Source organism: Anolis carolinensis, chromosome 4, assembly GCF_035594765.1.
Source record: "Anolis carolinensis isolate JA03-04 chromosome 4, rAnoCar3.1.pri, whole genome shotgun sequence".
In the NCBI taxonomy this organism is placed as follows: Eukaryota; Metazoa; Chordata; class Lepidosauria; order Squamata; family Dactyloidae; genus Anolis; species Anolis carolinensis.
Genome location: NC_085844.1, coordinates 78794472 through 78816051, shown reverse-complemented (window position 1 = coordinate 78816051; position 21580 = coordinate 78794472). Strand labels below are relative to the sequence as shown.

At 39.0% G+C, this 21580-nt stretch overlaps 1 protein-coding gene across 1 annotated transcript in view; it reads right to left on the bottom strand.

Moving 5' to 3' along the window:
• jarid2 (jumonji and AT-rich interaction domain containing 2) overlaps positions 1-21580 on the bottom strand; it is a 249129-nt gene that overhangs the window by 12664 nt on the left and 214885 nt on the right. The window contains exons 8-11 of the mRNA XM_008108814.3: positions 14671-15167; positions 8855-8947; positions 5703-5821; positions 4226-4296 (exon numbers count right to left, since the gene is read on the bottom strand). Coding sequence (XP_008107021.2) covers positions 4226-4296; positions 5703-5821; positions 8855-8947; positions 14671-15167 — 780 coding nt within the window. The remainder of the gene's footprint in view (positions 1-4225; positions 4297-5702; positions 5822-8854; positions 8948-14670; positions 15168-21580) is intronic.

The following is a 21580-nucleotide window of genomic DNA, read 5'->3' as shown; positions in this document are numbered from 1 at the left end:
GTTAAATTACCAGAAATAAAATGAAAATGGCACCACTTAATAGAAATTAGCACATTCTTGATTTAATTAGTTAGATAGATTTTTGACTACTGTTCACATTTTTTCACTACATCAATAAAAGCTGAGAAATCAGCAAAAACACGAATATGAATTTTGCTTCTCTTCAGCAAGCTGGCTTCCAGTTTGTGGCACAAGCAGGTATAAGTGAAGTCTATGCCTGAATATGTCTATTTTTGGTTGCTGTCGAGTAGAGGTTTCCAAACTTTTCGTGTTGGAGACGAGCCTTTAAAACATGCAACCTTTTGTGACATGGTAATTCAGTTTTACTCATTCAGTGCCTCTGCCACTGTGGCTTCCGCTAGCTCCTCCTCCTCCAGGATGGTTACTATGCTCCTTCCAAGCAGCTGCCAAGCAGCCTTTGTTTGTGGGCGAGGGAGCGCATTTTTCATGCAACACACTTGTGGACTACAGGCAACACACTAGTGTGTCGCAACACAGTTTGGAAAGTTCTGTTGTGGGGAATAGCATACCCATTCTCCCTCTATACTGACTGAGGCTCATTGGACGAAAGCATGGAGAGGAGCAGGGGAGGAATTGCAGATGCATCTTGTTGTATCCCTGTAGCCAGATGCAAAAAGATTATATCAGCTTCTGGGCCTTTTGGAGGACCTTGGTAGAACTCAGCAGATGATGCTATTGCTTTGCGCCTGGCTACGAGAACATAGCTAGATGCCTCTTGCAATTCCCACATCTCTCTTCCAGATACAGAATGGCAATGTAGAGGGGCTTCAGCAGCTGTAGGGTAAAGTAGGTTTGGGGTGATGGCAAATCATTCAGTTAGTGCAGTGGTTCCCAACCTTTTTTTGACCAAGGGCCATCTGACCAGGACCACTTTGACCAGGGATCATTTTGACCAGGAACCACTCATTAGTGCCAAACATTAGTGCCAAAAGGGTTACGAATCACTTTTTGCTCAACTTTAGATTCGGTTTGGGGTATTGATTCAGAAAATGGCATTGGATAGACCACATCAGCTCTAGTTTCTGATACAGAACATATGCCATCTGCTCATCCACAGAAAATCATATTTAATAGTCTAGACCTGACGTGATCTATCCGATGCAATTTTCTGAATCAGCACCCCAAATAACCCCAAGAACAGTTCCCAAAGCCAATTTCCCCCGCATTTCTTGCAAGCCTTATTTTAGGTCATGCAGCCAACAGGTTGGGATTCCACATGCAGAACTACAGTCAGCCCTACGTATTTGCAAGTTTGATTATTCACTGATTTTATTAAAATGTTCTCCCTAGGAATCTCTAGGTTCTCCAATGTCTCTAAGGTCAGCTTTGAGGCACTAGAGACATCTGTTCCCAGGAGATGTTGTCCATAGAGTCATGCTGGAAAACCTAGAAATTCCTAGATAGATGTCCCTGTCAGGTTAACAAACAACAACAATTTCTTTATTTATAGTTTTTTGTTTTCATGGTGTTCCTGTGCCCCTAATTTCAGCAAATGTCAAATATTCTGAGCTATCCATGATAATGTGAGTGCATATATTGAACAACAGTGTTTAAAAAATCATGAATCTTAGACCCCATCAATATTGACCACTTAATGCAGCTTCAAGTTAATTTCAAAATTTGTCTGCTAGACAACACACACCATGAGAGCATGCTGCAGCACACTTTAAGGATTTTAAACCAACATAAGCAAAGTTGGGGAAAGTTTAAAAGAAAGCCTTGATATACATCAGCATGCTCAAATATCAACCACACTGCAGGGCGAAATTGGATCTGCATAATGCAAATCACTGTACAGACACCCAAAGCACTCTGCTGATGAACATATATTAATTTTTTTTTAAAAAAAACACACACACATTATCTGCAATTGTCAAGTGCTGGATGCTGCAATAATTTGAGGTCAGCCTAGATGATTCATGTGATCACCATCCAGGTGCAAACCATTCCAGGATTTCCTATGTCATCTACCGCACAGCAAAATACAGGTCTGAAACTGATCTAAGTAATCCCTTTGTCAGAAGAGACAATATTTTCGCACTTTCCCACAAAGCTGAAAATGTATGCACATAATTATTATCTCCATTCACAGGTATTCTGTTTATAGTGCTTATGAAGCACCTGAAGAATGCTCCCAAACTGCTGTGACTGCCAGAGAAGGCTGGCCTCATCCTGTACTACTAAAAGCAGTCTCTTTTTCACTAGCAGATATTATGGAGAAAGTGAAGTGATCTCTACAAACTGTCTACAATATCTAACTGAAAATAAATGAGGAGACATGACTTTTTAAACACATTTGATCAACAGGCAGCCCTGTACAACAGAGCTTGCTCTTGGGTGCTTTCAAGTTGTTTCTGATTTATAGCCATTCAAGTCATCTTGGCAATCTTTCTAAAGAAAGGATTTGCCTTTGCATTTCTCTGAGGCTGAGGAAGTGTGATTTGTAGTAGTCATGGTCATTTAAACCACTATACTATGCTGGCTCCTACAACTGAACCAGCCAATATGGAAAAAGCCGGGAGTTAACTTTTATTCCAATAGATGGCAGTGTTGACTAACATGATAAGAAGGACAGTCCCCATAAACGGGCACTGCACAAGCTGCTCTTAGGTAATGTGGCTCAAGATTTGAGGAGACAATTGAAAAGGCCTTCATCAAACATAAAAATGAGATATTCAGAAATGCTTCCGAAATGGATAGGCTGTCTGTCCAAACAACGGTTTCTGTTTGTCGCTCATATCTATCCGTGCCCCCTAAAACAGAACGGGGTCTTCAGTGGTGATGGTGGAATCTGGGAGTCAAGTTAACAGAGAACTGTAACCTGAGCTAAGCAGTAGAGACTTTGGGCACATCTACACTGACCACTTAATGAGAGATGAAAGAAGCAAGAGGAGGCAAAGCCAACGTGCAGCTGATCACAGGGCAAGCTCAGGAACTAGGCTGAGATCTGGGCAATGCTTATACAAACCGGAGAGTTCGGCTCTAACAGTTCCAAGATCTGCCGTTTCATAGCCATAGAGGATTCCTTTTTTCTTTCAATTCTTCCTGTCTCAATGTGCATGTGCAGATCACCAGAGACATATGATGTGGTTTATATCAACACCTGTTGATGCTTATTACCGGCCCTATTTGGGAGTATCCTGATTTTGCTTATCCTGGTTTAGCACCTCTGATTTGTGCTCCTTTGCATGTTCACACCATGCATCATTCAAAGACCGTATTTTTTTCCCCATTCAATCCAAATCCAAATTAAATGGTCAGCGTAGATGTGTCCTTTGGGGCTCTCAGTGAAGGATGGAAACTGGGAAAATTGATGCTTCTGTTTGATGTTTTATGCTGATATAATTTATTTGATATGTTATGTCTTATTTTAATTTTAGATGTTAAGTTATATTTTTGTCTTTATACAGTGGGTCGTTATTTTTTACTATTATGTGTGTATTGGTTGTTGTACTTAGGCACTGAATGTTTGCCTTATTGTGATTGGAATCCGCCCTTATTACAAAGGCCAGGATATAATAACATTGACACAGTATCTGGCTCAGACATGAAGCAGAAAGAGTGCTTTGCCAAACAGGAGATCTTCCACTGCCTCTTAAGTAAGCACAAAGCCATACCTGTATGATAAATTGGGGATAGGAGCTTGGATGTTTGTTTGTGTGTTTGTTTTTAATGGCATAAAGCAAATTTGTTGTCCTAGCAGTGCTCCCTTGGGATTTCAAATAATGAAGCTACACATGCTGATCATTCACTGCATTGACACAAGACATTAACATGGGTGTACTGAATAATGTAAACAAACAGGTTACAACTGGGAGAAGTAAATGCTCTTGGTCTGGGCTACTTGTTTACCATTTCCCTTGGTCTCACCTTTCTCCCCCTCCCAATTTTTCTGCCATGCAAGAGGCAGAGCTAAATCCCTCTGTGTGTGTTGTTATGTACAAAACACACCTTTCCCAGCATCGGCAGGTAGTGCGTCCATCTGTTCTGAACAGATTGAGGGGTCAATGGCCAGCAGAGTCACAAACAGGATTATAAATACTGCCATGATTTGAAGCTTAGCTGAATATTAATTCATTTTTAAACAGCAGGTATGTATGCCTCACTCCAGGCAAGTGGCAAAAAACATGATTTATTCAACACTCTTTCTGAATTCCTCAAGGGAGGAAATCTTATCAAACGCGGAAAACATAAACTGTCTTACCAGGCACAGCACCAAGATGTCGCAGGATGGATCCTGTGTTATTAGGAAGGACTGTCAGGTTCCACCCATGCCTGTCCAAATTAAGAGATATAGATCACGACTGGCAAAAATTTAATTACAAATCAGTTATGTTCATTTACCTATGGGCTAAGGACTCTAGATTGCTGGGCAGGATTGTGAACTGCTGTAGCCAAAGTGGGGAGAGTTCTCCTGAGGGATTATTTATGCTACTTCCCAGAATTTCCAGCTATCTCTATTCTTATGCAAAAAGAAGCATTTATTTGTTTAATAGCTACTCTCTCACCTTCCTGTGTTCTGGATGTCTTGCAAAGGCACCGAGATGGCTGAGAAGACTCACCATTTCTTTCTTAAGGTTATTAAAATATTGTAGTTAACATGGTTAATTGAATTTCTTTTTCGTGTGAGGAGCAACTTGAGAAACTGCAAGTCACTTCTGGTGTGAGAGAATTGGCCGCCAGCAAGGACGTTGCCCAGGGGGTGCCCGGATGTTTGATGTTTTACCACCCTGTGGGAGGCTTCACTCATGGTCCCATATGGGGAGCTAGAGCTGATAGATGGGAGCTCACCCTGCTCCCTGGATTCGAACCACTGACCTTTCAGTTAGCAGTCCTGCCGGCACAAGGGTTTAACCCATTGCATCACCGGAGGCTTCATTAATTGAATTAATATTGTTAAAATATTTAATTACTCGACTCCGCTGCTTCTACTTCACATATAAATGATATTTGGATCTACATCTTCCAATCTGATGGGACCTCTAAAGCTTTGGGTATCTTTATAATGAAGAATTAATACAGTTTAACACCATTTTGAGTGCCATGGCTCAATGCTATGGAATCATAGGATTTGTAGTTTTACAAGGTCTTTACCATTTTCTATAAATAGTGGTGCCTCACAAAACTATACTTTCAAGAATCCCATAGCATTGAGCCACAGCAGTTAAAATAGTATAAAATACCACTAATTCTGCAGTATAGATGCACTCTTAGATGGCAAGGTGGAAAATAGAAGCTGGCAGGGACCAATGGCTGCGTTTTTATGAGGCCATAGGCTCCACATTTAAGCGGCTAGTTCCTAGGCATTGGTTTGCACCAATACTTAACATGGCCTTCCTCTTCTAGAAAGGGCAAAGCAAATTAGAAGACAGAAAGTTATTTTGATCTGAAGAAGGAGCCAGTAGTTTCCAAACTTGGGTCCTCAGATGTTTTTAGACTAGAGCCTCTGAGGATGCCTGCCATAGATGTGGGCGAAACGTCAGGAGAGAATACTTCTGGAACATGGCCATACAGCCCGGAAAACATACAACAACCCGATACAGAATGTGTTGGTATCATGGGGTCTGGGAAAGCACAAACAGCAGTCTAATATGCACTGCAAGTAATGTGAACCAATATTGCACAGTGTAAGAGGAAATTAAAAACCTTGAAAAACTCCAATGAATACTCCCAAGACTTACCTTGAGAACGGTTCTGATTTTCCCACAGGAAAGCCACTCCCATGAGTGTTTGTGTCGACTTTCCCACAGTGCACTGCTACATGGCAACTCTTCTGCTCCACTAACCTCCAGTATTCTTGCTATAACAACAAAGGACATTTTAACATATCTATAAATGAGGACTGAGTAAATTATCGTGAGTAACCCCCCACCAGCTATTATCCTTTTTTATGATATAAGGTAGAAAGCTACTAATGAATTAACTGACAAACATTTCATGGTTCCCTTTCTATAGCTATTCTAAAAAGTCCAATTTTCTTGCCTGATGTTGATAGTAATGTCAGTAATTGAGGAAATATGTAATCTTGCATTACTACTGTTAAATTCATTAACCATTTAGAAGAATGTGTTCATTGAGAGGAAGGATTGGCATACTTCAGTCAAGGGAAAACCTGCCCCAACTACTGCTTAGAACAGTAGTTCTCAACCTGTGGGTGTTTTGGACTATAACTTCGAGAAATCCCAGGCAGTTTACCAGCTGTTAGGATTTCTGGGAGTTGCAAGACCAAAACATCTGGGGATCCACAGGTTGAGACAAGAATTTGATAAATGTTAACCTGCTTTCAGATGATTCAATGTATACAACCTTTGCTTCATGAACAAAAGTCTTTAAAATATTGTATAAGATTACCTTTAAGGTCATGTGCATAAGAGGTATAAACAAATTTCGTGTTCAGACTCCATCTCCAAGTTAACTCATTATGTACATATGTATCCCCAAAGCACTTTTGTTCCCTAGCATTTCTGATAAAGGATACCCAACTTGTATTACTGTATATACCTAGCCCATATTTATATCCCAAGTACTCCCCTATTTTTCTCTCCCTTTCTTTGAAATCATAATTTAAAGCATTTTTTCTAAAAAAAAAGAAAAAGAAAAAGTCAACATTAGGCAAATAAGACAGCCACTCCTAGAAGCAACTGCTTATCATGGGGTATATACTGCAAGATGTTGTGCCTCAGAACAGGCTGTGTTGCAATGCCTGCCCCACAATCTCTAAATTAGACTCAGGTGCAAAGGAGGATGTTGTTCCAATGCTATGATTGATGCAAGATTCAGTTACCAGTCCTGTTGGTTCCTGTACGAGAAATTAAAGGCAGGGCACCATCTCATTCTCCATTCTTGAGCACCTGTAATACTGAGCCATTGACCAATAATAAGAATAATAAGAATAAGAATCACAACAACAAATATAATCTGACTGTGACAAAGCAACTGGAAAAGCTGACACAACAGGAGGATTTAAAGATCAAACTGCAAAAACTCTGGCACAAGTCAGTAAAGGTGGTCCCAGTGGTGATCGGCACACTGGGTGCAATGCCTAAAGGCCTTGGCCAGCACTTGAAAACAATCGGCGCTGACAAAATTACCACCTGTCAGCCGCAAAAGGCCACCCTATTGGATCGGCACAAATTATTTGCCGATACATCACATAGTCCTACACACTTGGGAAGTGTTCAGCATGTGATCCAATACAAAATCTAGCATAGTGATCTCGTTTGCTATGTGCTTATCTTGTTGAGTATCAAATAATAATAATAATAATAATAATAATAATAATAATAATAATAATAATAATAATAATAATAATAATAATTTAAAAATGGCAATGATCTTAGTTTTCCTCCATGCACTGGGAATCTGTTTGTGTGCCAAGCATTGATTGTAGAATTTCAATCTACACCTATAGATACCTACACCTGTTGATAAACTCTACAAGTTAGCTGGCATTGCCCCTCCTGACGTGCGACGGGAAGTTGCTGCTAACGGTGAGAGAAATAAGGTTGAACACTGTGAAAGCCACCCACTGCATGACTATCAGCCTCCTCCCACCAGACTCAAATCAAGGAAGGGCTTCATGAGAACCACCACTCCTCTTGATGTTCCTCCAGCAACAGCAAGGGTGTCCCTCTGGGCAGCTAAACCTGGCAATTCTAACTGGATGGCCCCCCATGAGGGTCTTCCTCCAGGGGCAAACCAAGAATGGGCAACTTGGAAGTCCCTGAACAGACTCAGAAGTGGAGTGGGCAGATCTAAAGACAACTTGGCAAGGTGGCACTACCTGGAGGAATCCTCCACCTTGTGTGACTGTGGAGCAGAACAAACAACTCCTCATATGTATGCTTGCCCACAATGTCCTGCCTCATGCACGGAGGAGGAGTTGTTTAAAGCTATGGACAATGCGGTTGCTGTTGCCCGTTTTTGGTCTAAAACTATTTATTTGCTTGTGATTTCCTTTTTTTCATCATTTTAAAATGTATTTGTTATGCAATGCTTTTGACGCGAAATAAATAAATAAATAGTAGTAGTAGTAGTAGTAGTAGTAGTAGTAATGTTATTATTGGTCAATGGCTCTGGAGACCAGGGTTTAATTCCCAACTTGGCCATTATTATCTGTCTCTTCCTGCAGCCTGAGGTGAGGTACAACATCATTAAAACAAGAGATAAAGCACCTTAAAACACATACAACAAGATACATAATTAAAACAGAAGTTAAAATCCACAGATTAAAATTAACAACTTGAAATTGATTGGGCAGGCCTGCTCAAACCATTACACCATGCTGGCTCTTGAGCTACTATACTTCTTCCTAATTTTAGCCACAGTGCTATTGGCCAACATAACTATGCTGGTGAAGGAGGCAGCAATGGTTGCAGCTTGACAGCAGAGATGATGTGACTGCAGGCACTGTGACAATGAGGTTGAAGAGCAATGAATGTAATCTCCATCGGGGTTGGGGAGGGATGCTCCACTGGCTCCCCAGCAACACAGGAGCTGAAAAGGGCAGCTTTCTCTCCTGATGGACCCAGTTTTCACAGCTGTCCTCCTGCCGCTAGTGCTCTACATGGCTTATGCTGTAGTAATTTCCTAACAAGAGCTTGGGCAAAGAGTTTCACAATATCTTCCAACATCTGCCTTCTTGTCTGCTATATGCCGCTGCTCTTCTTTTTTTTAAATCAGCTGCTGAAATTATGGGAATTGTTGAGAAGAGGGGCCGCATCCACAACCACTCATATTCCACTGTTACCTGGGGAGTAGTACTTCTCAAGTGTGGTCCTGGTGGGGAAGGACCAAGCCAAAGATGTTCCCTAATGTTAGGGGAATTCCTCACCTCAATTTCAGCTGCCGTAGGCTCTTTGCTGAAGCACATATTCATGATGTTTCTTGCCGTTCGGTAAAAGGTTGTTAAAGAAACAGACCTTCCCTGAAAACCAAAGTCACAAAATGTGAAAAAATGTTATTTGTCTACATTTCCCTAACTGGTGATAACAAAATGGGAGAACTTGAACTACAGAGAGGAAATAGAGGGGTTTTGTGTCAACGGCCTTAACAGCAAATGACATGAATAGTTGCCAGGCTGCATGGTTATGCAGATGGGCCCTGCAGCTTGTGGAAACCAACTGAATGACTGTGCCACAGATACAGAACACATTGACAGCGCTACAAATATGCTCTAAAAGGTCTCACTCAGATAGATACATACCACTCTTCCTCTTTACATACTGCCTGAAACCTACTCTGGAGAGTTTCCTGAACCCCCAGGGTAGATACTGGGGCACTCAGGAACCAGAAAGCAGAAATACTGCCTTTTAGACCTGGTTGTGCTGACAGAATGCTTTCTGTCAATGGAATAGTCCTACTGGATCCTGATCAAAGATTCTTTACAGAGCAATATGGAGATGTTCTGTAGCTAGCTGAAATGTCAACGTATGCCTATTATAAAAAGAGCAGTCCTAGTGCTTCCTCACAGATGTACTCACTGGAATCAATCACAGAAAATATACATATATAAGTGTATTAGAATGTTTAGATTAATTTCCCATCATCAGATGATTTTTTTTGCAATTGAGAAGACAATACACCAGCAAGAACCTGTGTTAAAGTAAATTAATAATAAATAAACTTGAGGCCCTCTGAAGCTACAGTAGAGTCTCACTTACCCAACTTTCACTTATCCATCATTCTGGATAATCCAGCGCAGTCTGCCTTTTAGTAATCAATGTTTTTGGAGTCAATGTTTTCAATAAATTGCAATGTTTTGGTGCTAAATTCGTAAATACAGTAATTACTGCATAACATTACCGTGTATTGAACTGCTTTTTCTGTTGATTTGTTGTAAAACATGATGTTTTGGTGCTTAATTTGTAAAATCATAACGTAATTTGATGTTTAATAGTCTTTTCCTTAATCCCTCCTTATTATCCAACATTTTTGCTTATCCAATGTTCTGCCGGCCCGTTTATGTTGGATAAGCAAGACTCTACTGTATAAAGAATACTCTTTTTTGTTTCAGTGATAGCATTTTTCACAACTCTGGTGGGTGACTACAAACCTGACCAGGGTGCTTTCCAGTATAAGACAATCACTGTAATGATTATTTCCCCTGTTTTTCAACACCATGCCAGTCCAGTCTGAACATATTGTTTGCCAGACACAATGTGTGAAAAATAAACTCTGTGTGGATAAAGAAATGTAGATTTCCTCTCCCTTTTCCATTTTTTAATTTAAATGATTCAGGCTAGAAAGTAAACCAAAGTTTTCCAATGCTTGTGTCACATGATAGTATGTTGGCTGCAGTGTGTAAGTGTGTCATGTGAATGTATGAAAAACATCTGAGTCTATGTGAAACAGGATATAAATCATATTTTAAAAATACAAATGAAAGGTTTACATGAGATATTTTGTGTGTCTATGAACTTGTTACTATATTACTATTTATGTATGTCTCTGTATCTCTTACAAGGAGTTGTTTTAACCTTTGGTTTGCGAATAAAACATAATGCACATCTAAAAAGTGTGTCACCAACATGAAATGTTTGGAAAGCTCTTGGGTAGATAGTTCTCAATATTTTTATGTTTGGTCTATAGCAGGGGTTCTCAAAGTGTGCTCCGCTGAGCCCTTGGGACTCGCGAAGCAAACTCCGTGGTTTCCTCCTCCTCCTGCTCTCTCCCTCTTATTATTATTATTACAAAGGCTGGATGCTGGATGGCCATCTGTTGGGGGTGCTTTGACTGTGCTTTTCTTGCATGATATAATATAAACATTTCTTGGGGCTCCATGAGAAATTTTTGCTTCAAAATGGGCTGGCTGAAAAGGTTTGAGAACCCTTACTCTATAGGAACCATGTGCCTGCGGGAAAAACAGATGCAATGTAATATTTCCCCTCAATCAAAGATCAGCCTTGGCCCTAATAATTCTACATAAAGTGTGTAGCTGACCCTTAAAAAAAGAATACAAGGCAATTAAGCTATTACAAAACATTAAAACTGCCCATCACGGAAAGAGGGCTCAGACACTCTTAAATGTCAGAGTTGCATGCTCATAAATAAAACAAGCAATTTCCTTCCTCTTTTATTACCATGTGAACCATTTATTGCACTAACAAAACAAAACAAAAACAAAAACCCTTGAAAAGTGTTATTCCTCCAGTCATTAAACTTGCATCTGTAATTCAGAGATTAAAAAGACTGAAAACGAATGTGAAAAAGCAATTGTGTGTCTTCCTCCTTCCCCCTCCTCTGCGCAGTGCCCTTTTTTGCCTGGGCAGAAATTAGTCTCAAAAACAAATTACTTTCAGAAACACAGCACAACTCTGCCTCAGGAGGAATGCTTCACAGAACTCAAAGGAGGAGGCATAACTGATCTGTTATACAGAAAGCCCGCCGGATACACGGGAGTTCCGTTTCGGGATTACCCCATAGATGCCCCAAAAAAGAAAATGATCACATCCCAGGACTGCTCCAGCATGTCATGTTTACATTGCTGCCATTTTAAGTAGAGGATGTGACAATCCACGGTCGGTGGAAATTGTGGGCCTGAAGCCTGCACATCCAAAGGGCCCACTGTAGTAGAAATTATTTTTTTCAGTTTTCATTTCATTAAGTATTGAAAAAAGGGATTTTCTTCAGCTGTATTAATAAACAAATAAATGCAAACAAATACATACAAAAACCAAGGAGGAAGTAGGGAAGAGATTTTCAATAGTTATTATTTTAGTGCTAAATTGTTATTTTTCCTCTGTCTGCAGAAAATTCAAGGAATCCCTAGCTAAGGGGGATGGAAACTATACTGGAACATTTCCTCTCAACAATTCATCAAGTGGGAACCCCTGGACCAAATTTGACCATGAGGAATAATGCTTGATTCATCTGCACAACTGTAAATCTAGAAGCAAAAGTTGTGTATTAGAAGGAGTGGACACTCCCACAAAATGAACTGGTAGAAAACTTTTCAGAGAGGCCTCGAGGCCTCCACTCAATGTGTTTTTACTGTATCAAGTTATTGTATATTGTAGGCTGTCTTGCACTTGTTGGAAACCGCTCCGAGTCCCTTCGGGGAGATAGAGCAGTATACAAATAAAGTTATTGTTGTTATTGTTGTTGTTGTTATTATTATTATTATTTGCTGGAGAACTCAAATAAAAGTAATTGGTCAGGATTTTAGAAGCCTATTTTGGAAGCCACACCTCACCCACTTGATAACAATGAAGCAATCTCCAGATCTTTATAGGTTTTTCAAACTGAATGACTGTATCCTGAACATAGCTAAACGGGTTAAGCTACTGTGCAAATCCCAAAGCTAGAAGCATCCAGAAGCAATTCCTAATTTAAATATAAAAACGCAGAGGAAGAGCGAAAGGATGTGGGTGTGAGTTATAAACTGTACTTTTGGAGCCATGGAGTTCCTCCTTGTTGATAGAGATATTAAATAGAGCTTGGAAAAATTACTTTGAAATTATTATACATCATCTTGGGTCTCATGGCAGGAGACATGCCGCATTATCACAGGATGTCTACGCCCTACACCACTGGAGAAATTATACTGTTTAGCCGGTATTGCACCACCTGACATCCGTCGGGAAGTGGCAGCCTGTAATGAAAAGACCAAGGCATTGACATCTCTGGCCCATCCTCTGTTTGGATATCAGCCAGCAATCGAATGCCTTAAATCAAGAAATAGGTTTCTAAGATCTACAGAGATACTCGCAGAACACTTCAGCAAATCAGAGTCCAAAAGTGGCAGGTTAAAATCCGGAACCTCAATGAGAAACTCTCTCCTGGGCAAACAGAAGACTGGGTGACTTGGAAGGCGCTGAAAAGACTGTGCTCTGGCACACCACGAGATGGAGAGCCAACCAATTCACTATAATTGTAGTCTAAATTTGCTTCTGACAGGATAAATAAAATAAATGGCAGGAGAAAGGAAGAATATAAATCCAATATGAAAAAAATCAACATTTGGAGCTCATTTGTAAGCATTATATACAGTAGAGTCACTTATCCAACGTTCTGGATTATCCAACGCATTTTTGTAGTCAATGTTTTCAATACATCATGATATTTTGGTGCTAAATTCGTAAATATAGTAATTACTACATAGCATTATTGCGTATTGAACTACTTTTTCTGTCAAATTTGTTGTATAACATGATGTTTTGGTGCATAATTTGTAAAATCATAACCTAATTTGATGTTTAATAGGCTTTTTCTTAATGCCTCCTTATTATCCAACATATTCGCTTATCCAACGTTCTGCCGGCCCGTTTATGCTAGATAAGTGAGACTCTACTGTAGTTAATTCTCTTCTCTTAGAAAGCATGTTTAGCAGGAGAACAAACAGAGATTTTAATAAATAAGTGACTAGCAAAATTTTTCTTTTTTCTCCAGCAGAACTGAGAGACTGATTCCAGCTGCCATAGTAGTTAATATCTATAATTCTGTTTACAGTAGCAACATTTGCAACTGTATTTATAACCAATGTGCATTTTCAAAAAGAAATGGAAGCAAAGAGCATCTAAGGAAATGAAATAGAGAATCTACTGTCATAAGTGAGTGTGAATAAAAAGGTAGTTTTCAAGGGGAGATGGGAGCCTAATAAAAGTGAGATTCATAGAAAGGCACCATTAAAGGAAACACAGCAGTGAAGCATCCGCTGATCTGGCAGAAATAGGTTTCACAAAAAAGGTTAATAAATGTGTACGAAAATATGGTGCTGATCATTCACCTTTTCACATATCTCTTTTAATAGGCTGCTTGTAAATAAAGTCTTTATTTGCACAATCATCCTGCTTCGTTCATGGATTTTTCACAACGAAGTTCACCCAACAGTGCCTTTCACCTTTCACCTTCCCATGTTTCCGCATTCTTGTAATTTTTAAAAATAATAACTTCATCACTACAACCCACTGTTGAAGCCCTAACAAAATGGTTGGGCAAGTGTGCGAAGTGCTGTGGTGAAACAGCCCTGGACGTGAGAAAGCCAAGCTCATTTCTAAATTCAGAAATGAAACTCTCTGGGTGGCCTTGGGCAAGCCACACTCCCATGGCCTGACCTCTCCCACTGGGTTGGAGCGATGACAACTAACCTCCCTCCCCGCTACTCCATACATCCCCTGTTCCTCTCTAGGAAAAGGTCAGAATTCAAATATGACTAATACATAAATAAATAAGATTTGGCATGAGGGCGGGGGTGTTTTCAGGCTTCAGCTCTTGAAGCGGGACCCTCTCAGCAGAAGCACAAGTTGCCACAATTCCAGACAGAACCATTTTTTCCATTTTCATTTTGTAGTGATAAGAGAAAGAGCAGTGATGGAAAAGTAGGGCGTGCTGGACGCAGGCACATTCATTCTCTCTCTCTCTCTCTCTCTCTCTCTCTCAACATTTCAGCTCCACTCGCTAAACTCGACCTCGCTAACAATTACACAGCAAGCAGTAGTGCCAGTGCTTGCTTAATAGCATGGAGGCTGCCAAATCAAATCGAGTGGAGGAGTCAACATTCCTTTGCAAATGGATGTGCTCAGTGTCAGGAGGAATACGCTTTCCAAAACATCATTTGTACTAAATCAAAGTTGGCAGTGCCAGGGAAAATACCATTTGCATTTCAAGTTGCACTTCCTAACCAAAATGCAAGGCAAGACCTGTGCTTACCTTATAGACACACTTGTGGAGGTCACTGAGGATGTCTTTATCTTCCTCTTCTTCCTTCACGATCTCCTTTTCCTGAGAGAAGAGTCGCCGCCTGCCTGTTTTCTGTGGGACTTCGACTTCTTTCACCTTGTTCCGGAAGCCATTTTTATGAACCACGCCATTGATGAGTCCATTTTTGGGCTCGTAGCGGGGCAGAGACTGGAATTCAAAGCTGTTATCCGAATGTACCTCCAAGGGGCCTTTCCGTTTTTCCAGGATCTCTTTTTCAAAGAGGACTTCCTTTTCCAGTCTCTTGTGCTCCTCAGCAGAGAGGGAGTCATAGGAAAGCAAGTATTGGCAGTAGGCTTCCTGCAGCTTTGCCAACCTGTCCTGTGCAGTTTTGGGGATGCGCAGCATGTCTGCCAGCTTGTTCCATTTCTTGAGGTCAGTCACTTGCTGCATGCCCCCCATTTCGTTGATCAGCTGGAAAAAGCAGGCCAAATCTAGCTCGCAGCCTCCTAGATGTTGACGGTGATATGGAAGGCCCAAACAGTGAGGATCAGAGGGAAAAACAGGAAATGGTTAAGAAAATGGGAACAAGTTTTCCTCCAAAAATACCTGTCTATAGAAAACTAGACGTTGAGAGGGAGGATTCTACCCTTGCCAACCCTCCCAATCTTTGGTGTGCACCAAGAAGTTCAGGTTTCCTACTTCAGTAAGATCTAGTCTCCCTCCTTATTAGTTAAAATAATTGGATGGTGATTAGATGTTATTTGGGTACAATTTCTCTAAACAACAATAACAGAAAAAAATAAGAAATCCACAAATGACTATGCTTTCTCAATGGCCATTACATCCACCCTATGATTTTCTGCTACTTTGCTCACCTGGATCAAGATATTATTTATTTATTTACAACATTTATATCCTGCTCTTCTCATCCCGAAAGGGACTCAGAGCGGCTTACAAGTTGTATGTATATACAATATATGATATTATTAGCATAATATCATATATTACTATATTGTACTATACCACTATACTGCAATATTATTAGTAATATTACATGTAATATATAATTATGATATTATATTGCATTATTATTAGTATTATATTGTATTACAATATTATGATCAATATTATATGTATATACAATATATTATATTATTAGCATACTACAATATTGGCATTGTATTGTACTAGACCACTATACTGCAATATTATCAGTATTTATATATTACACATAATATATAAAATATATTATATTGTATTATTATTAGTATCATATTGTATTACAACAATATATGACTACAGTTGTCACTCCACATTGTGATTTGGACTTGCAGATCTGATTATACACTGAGTTTATTAAAATGTTATCTCTAGGAATTTCTAGGTCCTCCAGTGTGACTCTATAGGTCACACTAGAGGACCTAGAGATGTCTAAAGAGAACACCTCTCTTAGAATCTCTAGGTCTTCCAGTGCAATTCTATGGTCAGCTTCCAAAAGAAGTCAACCCGAGTCTATTTCTTTATTTGCGATTTTTCACTTTCACTGTGCCCTAACTGCAGCAAATGTGAAGGGCTGGCTGTACTATGCAACTGGCAAACAGAAGTTGATGCACTTAGGATGTACTCTCTCCCCCCCCCCCCCACACACACACACCAAACTCTCAATCCCCTAACCATTCTCCCTAGAGAACTGTTCATATAAAGTACTCTTGCTTTTCTAATCTGAAAGGCCCTTTAAAACTAAAAGAAGGGGTTACACTTTCAGTAAAAGCCATTACAAATGTCAGTAGTCCAATTAGTTGTGCTTCTGATGCACAACACATATCTGCTGCAAATTGGTTTCATTGTCACTATCCTCCATTACGCTAAATACTGGACAGTGCCAGATTCTTTTTTATTAATACAGGAGAGCTCCTTAGTTTTCATGCTTTTTTCCTTCTAGAAAAATTATTTAGACCAGATCACAGTTACTGCATTTATCAAGCATCTATATGATGCAAACATCACTGCAAGATATGCTCGCAGAAGATCCCTTTTACCCAGAAAGTAATTCCACTTGGCCTCATTATCAGAAGTCAGAGGTGCCATTATATGGTGGTGACAAAATCTCTCACCTATAAAGACTGATTGTGTTAACTACTGCTTTGACTTTGGCTAGTCACCCCAGGAAAAAAAGGTGTGATTGCACAGGATCAAATTAGCCATTCCATGTTTTGTCAAGGAATGAGTGCTTTCAGAAAAACACAACAGGCACATAGCACCTCTGGGTTTAATGAGGCTTGGTTGTTTTCTTGAGCAATTTTATGAAGTCTGACCCTTAAGTAAAAAGAGGCCACTGCTACCTATTCAGTGTTAGTTGTAAAATGTGTACGATCAGCAAAATTGTAAGCCTATTTCCCAGAGGGGAAGCCAAGGAGAAAACAAATATGTAGTGCATTAATTGTATTATCTGCTAGCAAGGGGGAAACAGAATTGGAACCTTCTACCTGCTACAAAGCCTAAAGAAACCCTCTTCAAGGTATCTCAGAAGGGCATAGTTTATGCTAATCGGCCACTAAAAATATCTGCATTTACACAGAATCACTGCTAAAGGAGTGTAAATAGTAAAAACAGTTAAATGTCCAGTAAACATTTTGGAATTTCTGTGCCACAAAATCAAACATCAGTAAGACAACACTTTTATCCAGAATGTTCAAAGTTAATAAAATATACAAATGTTTCAGTTATACAGAACTACGTGTCAGGCAATATGTTCAAGAAAAAGAATGACACAGATTGGAGGGGGATTTTTTTTGTTGAGAACATGGTTTTAAAACATTGTTTACACCTTAAGGTGATAGTTGAGATTAATACCAACTTAAATTCTTTGGAATTGTGTTATCAGTTAAGGTTTTAGGTTGCACACAGATACTATGAGGTCCAAAAACCAATGGAAGAATCTCATTAGTTCATCCGAGAAATATTTTTGGAATTAATTTATCATTATTTGATGGTGGTGTAAGAAGAGACAGAGGTCCTTAAAAACTCAAATCTTTCACTGGCTAGTCGTTTTCATAAAAGACTGTTAATGTCTCATTGGTCGAGTGAAAATAATGATTGTAAAAACAATTGTAAAATAACTTAGAGGAAACTAATCAAAATATCTTTCTTCCCTGTTGTCAAGGTAGTATCATTATGGGGTAGAATGGTCACTAATTCCAGATGCTGTTGCCCATCCCACTTCTGAAGGCTCTTCCAAGGCTCTGAGAAGGAGAGAGGCCATGCTCTCGTCACAGAAGAAATGATTCACGGACACAAAGATCATGTTTGGCCCCCTTTCACCAGTAAAAGCCCATATATTTTTGGGTGGGGTGTCACACAATTGCATCCAGCCAAATGGTTGCCTTTGGTATAGGATAACTTCCAATTTGTGGGCAAACTCAAGACCTATTGGGGTGTACATCTCTCTAGTTCACATACTGGCTATTGCCTTGGGGGTCGGATACTTAATGGTGTTCTTGTACCTGATCAAAGCATTACGTTGGACATAGAAGACTGCTTCTTTGTCTTTTAACATCAATAGGTGTTAAAACTGAGCAAGAAGTATTGGAGAGGTTTCCTTGATTATGGTGCAAATAATAAAGAAGCACAAATGTAAACTGATTTACAAAAAAATGATTTCCCACTTGATCCTATGCAAGCTTAGAGATCAGTATATCAAGTGATATACTTTTCAAACATTTAATCTTTTTCAAATGTTTTCAAAAACTGGTGTTGAAAAACCAATTTTGCACCAAACTGCTTCTTGAAACCCATTGTGCACTGTTTTTTTAAATGCTAGCCTGCGTTTTCTCTCAAAACTTAAATCTGCACACAATTATTTGAAAGGTTCAACCCTATTTTTATTGGACACTTAAGCTTATTAGTTCTAATGAAAACCAGAGCGTACTTTCACAAGAATCTGATAGATGTTATAGGTCAGGGGAAAGTCTGTACTTGTGTCTAATCATTATTTCTAATTAGAGAGGTACACCTTTTTGCCCTCGAGTGAGAAGGAAGAACAAGGCAATGCTTGGACAAAAAGAAAACCGCATTGTTTTGTTCTGATCTATGGTTTTCCAGGCATGCATGCACAGGTACACACAAGGCTCCATGCTTCATAAATTACTAAAAGACTATTACTGCCTGTTTGATTCAAATACTTCTCAGCTCTCTTGGTTTATGTGGTTGAGAGCTAATTGCTCAGGAGAAAGCATTGGCTTTTGTAACTTGCATGACCACTGCCACTGAAGTCCCTGGAAACCGGGGAGCACACAGCAAACAGTGTTGGGAATTCCAAAGTGAAATCTAAGCACAGCTTAAAATTACTTTTACAAATGTCCAGGGCAATGTCTGTGCATGTTGGTTGTACAGCCAATTTGTAAGCTATTAAGGATATATGAAAAGAAGATTGTACACTGCAAACAAGGCAAATACGGCAAGGGATATACCTCTAATGGCTGGCTCAAAACCTAACAAACTATAGGTCAATACAATGGAGCAGCAGGACCGACAGTACAAATTCTATTGCAATTAAAGTTCTGTTCAGCTGTTCAAATGTGTCCAAAGACTACGTGAAGGGAAAGATACACATTATTATCGTAGCTATATTTTCTCAGCCTCATCCCAGTTTGAAATGGAGATTTCTTCAACAATGAGAAGCTCTTGAAAATCAGTAGTACCCTCGCTTTTCAAACTTCCCTTGCAACATGCCTGTGGGGCAGATGCTACTTTAAATTAACTGCAGTGGGCTGTATCATTCATACCTTAAACTACATGTGTCAAACACAAGGCCCGTGAGCTGAATCCAGTCTGCCGTGATTCATTAGACATCATGACTAGAGCTGATGGGAAATGTGATAAGTAACATCTGGAAGGCTGAAGTTTGTTCTGTTTAGTCAGGATAGTGGGGTATGAATTTAGATATAAGGCTTGTGTATTTTGACTGTATTGTGTATTTTATTGCACTACTAAGTGCTTTTATAAGCCGCCCAATTCCCTTTTGGGAGATGGTGGTGGGATAGAAATAAAGTTGTTTATTATTATTTTTGATATGATGTCTGATTTTAAAATGTCCTTTAACCTTTCTCCTACCTCAAAGCCACAAGTGCTGTTGGGCTGTTATTCCCATTATCTCCAGTTCACATGGCAGATAATCAAAAGTGATGGGAGTTGTTGTTCAATAACTCAAATTGGGTAAAACTAAAGAGCACCACCACTATGTAAGAAAACATATAGCTGGCTCTCTGTATCCACAGATTCTCCATCCCATGGATTCAAAGGCCCTTTGAAGGCAACCATCAGACTGATGTGGCCCTCAAAGAAAATAAGTTTGACACTCTTGCCTTAACCCGTGGATACTTTTAACTATGGTCATCTTTAAAAGCCAATTTGATACATTCCCATTTGAAGCTGGTTTGTAATTTTAAATAAGCCACAGAACAGACACAAAAATTTCACACATCATGATGAGATAAATAAGCATCGTTAATCACTCAAAACTTGAAGATCTCATGGCTCTATGTTTGAGGACATATCTTATACATGTCACTGTCTTTTAGGCCCAGACACTTGACTGGACATATTGATTACCTAAATCAATGTATATGCTTTACTGATGACTACATGGTAACCGTTAATGATATTATGAACTCAATGTGTCTACTTAGTTTTATTTCTCTCTTCTCTCTGTTATTCCTTTTTTGTAATTTGCAATAAATAAATAAAGTTTTTTTAAGACCAGTGAAGCCAAATGCACACCACCGCCAATGTTGATCCATCTGCTAAAGCATTTCAGAGTGACTATTTACCTTTTAACAAATTAGTTTCTTGATTACATTCAAATGCATTGCATATAACAAAAACATACATCTCAGTCCTCCCAAAAAAATTGTGCATTTTGATTATCATGAAACAAGAAAAAATAATAAATGCTGAAATCCTTTGCATCATCAGTCTGCTGAAGTTCTTTGGAAACTGCAAATTACAATTTACTATTTCTGCAAATTGGCATGTAATTTTGAAAAGCTCCTTCTTACTTCTTGAAGGTCATATTTAATATTTTCTTTTTTATTTCCACACTTCTTGCAGGTCATATATAATATTTGTTTAATTTATTAAATCAATTCACGCCATAAAGAACTGAGCAGTCAAACTGAGCTATTAATTTATCTCTCTGTAAAGCTCAACACAGTTCGCAAAAATTAATGCAAGGTTTCAATGGAACAAGGAGAATGAATAAAGCTATCGAAGTATTTTCAAATAAATACAAGTCAAACACCATTTCTGAAATGAGCTAACAGGTTCCTCCAAGCTTTCTGACTTGTTTAGGAAGCAGAAAAACAAATAAACACAAAACAAAATGCCAGTAACTCTTAGCAATACTGATTAAAATGCTATCTCACCCATTATAGTGGATCTCCACAAATCAATCCTATTAAATCTTGCAACTATTAATATTGAATCAAGCAAATGTATTACTGTTTTAAAACATACAACAAACCTATAGAGAAAAATACCTTTTTCTGAAAACTAAATGGTGTTTTAGTGCGACTACTGTTTCACCAAATAGCATGCTACACACTGTCATGTGCATCACATTTGATGGTAGATAAGAAAAACAACCAATTTACTTAAATAATCAGACACAATATAGGTACAGGTCTTTGCAACCACCTGCTGAGAGAGTTAATGAAACCCTCATTTTGTAACAATCTGCATGTTAGTGCTTATTATTCTAAAGCCTGTGGATGGTTGAAAAATTGTAATTTTAGCCGCACAAATATTTAAGCATAAATCAATCTAAGGATAATCATGGAATGGTCAAAAGAGAATGAAAAATTGTTGAAAAAGAATGAGAAAAATATCCATTTGCTTTTTTAACTCATCAAAATTTTGATGG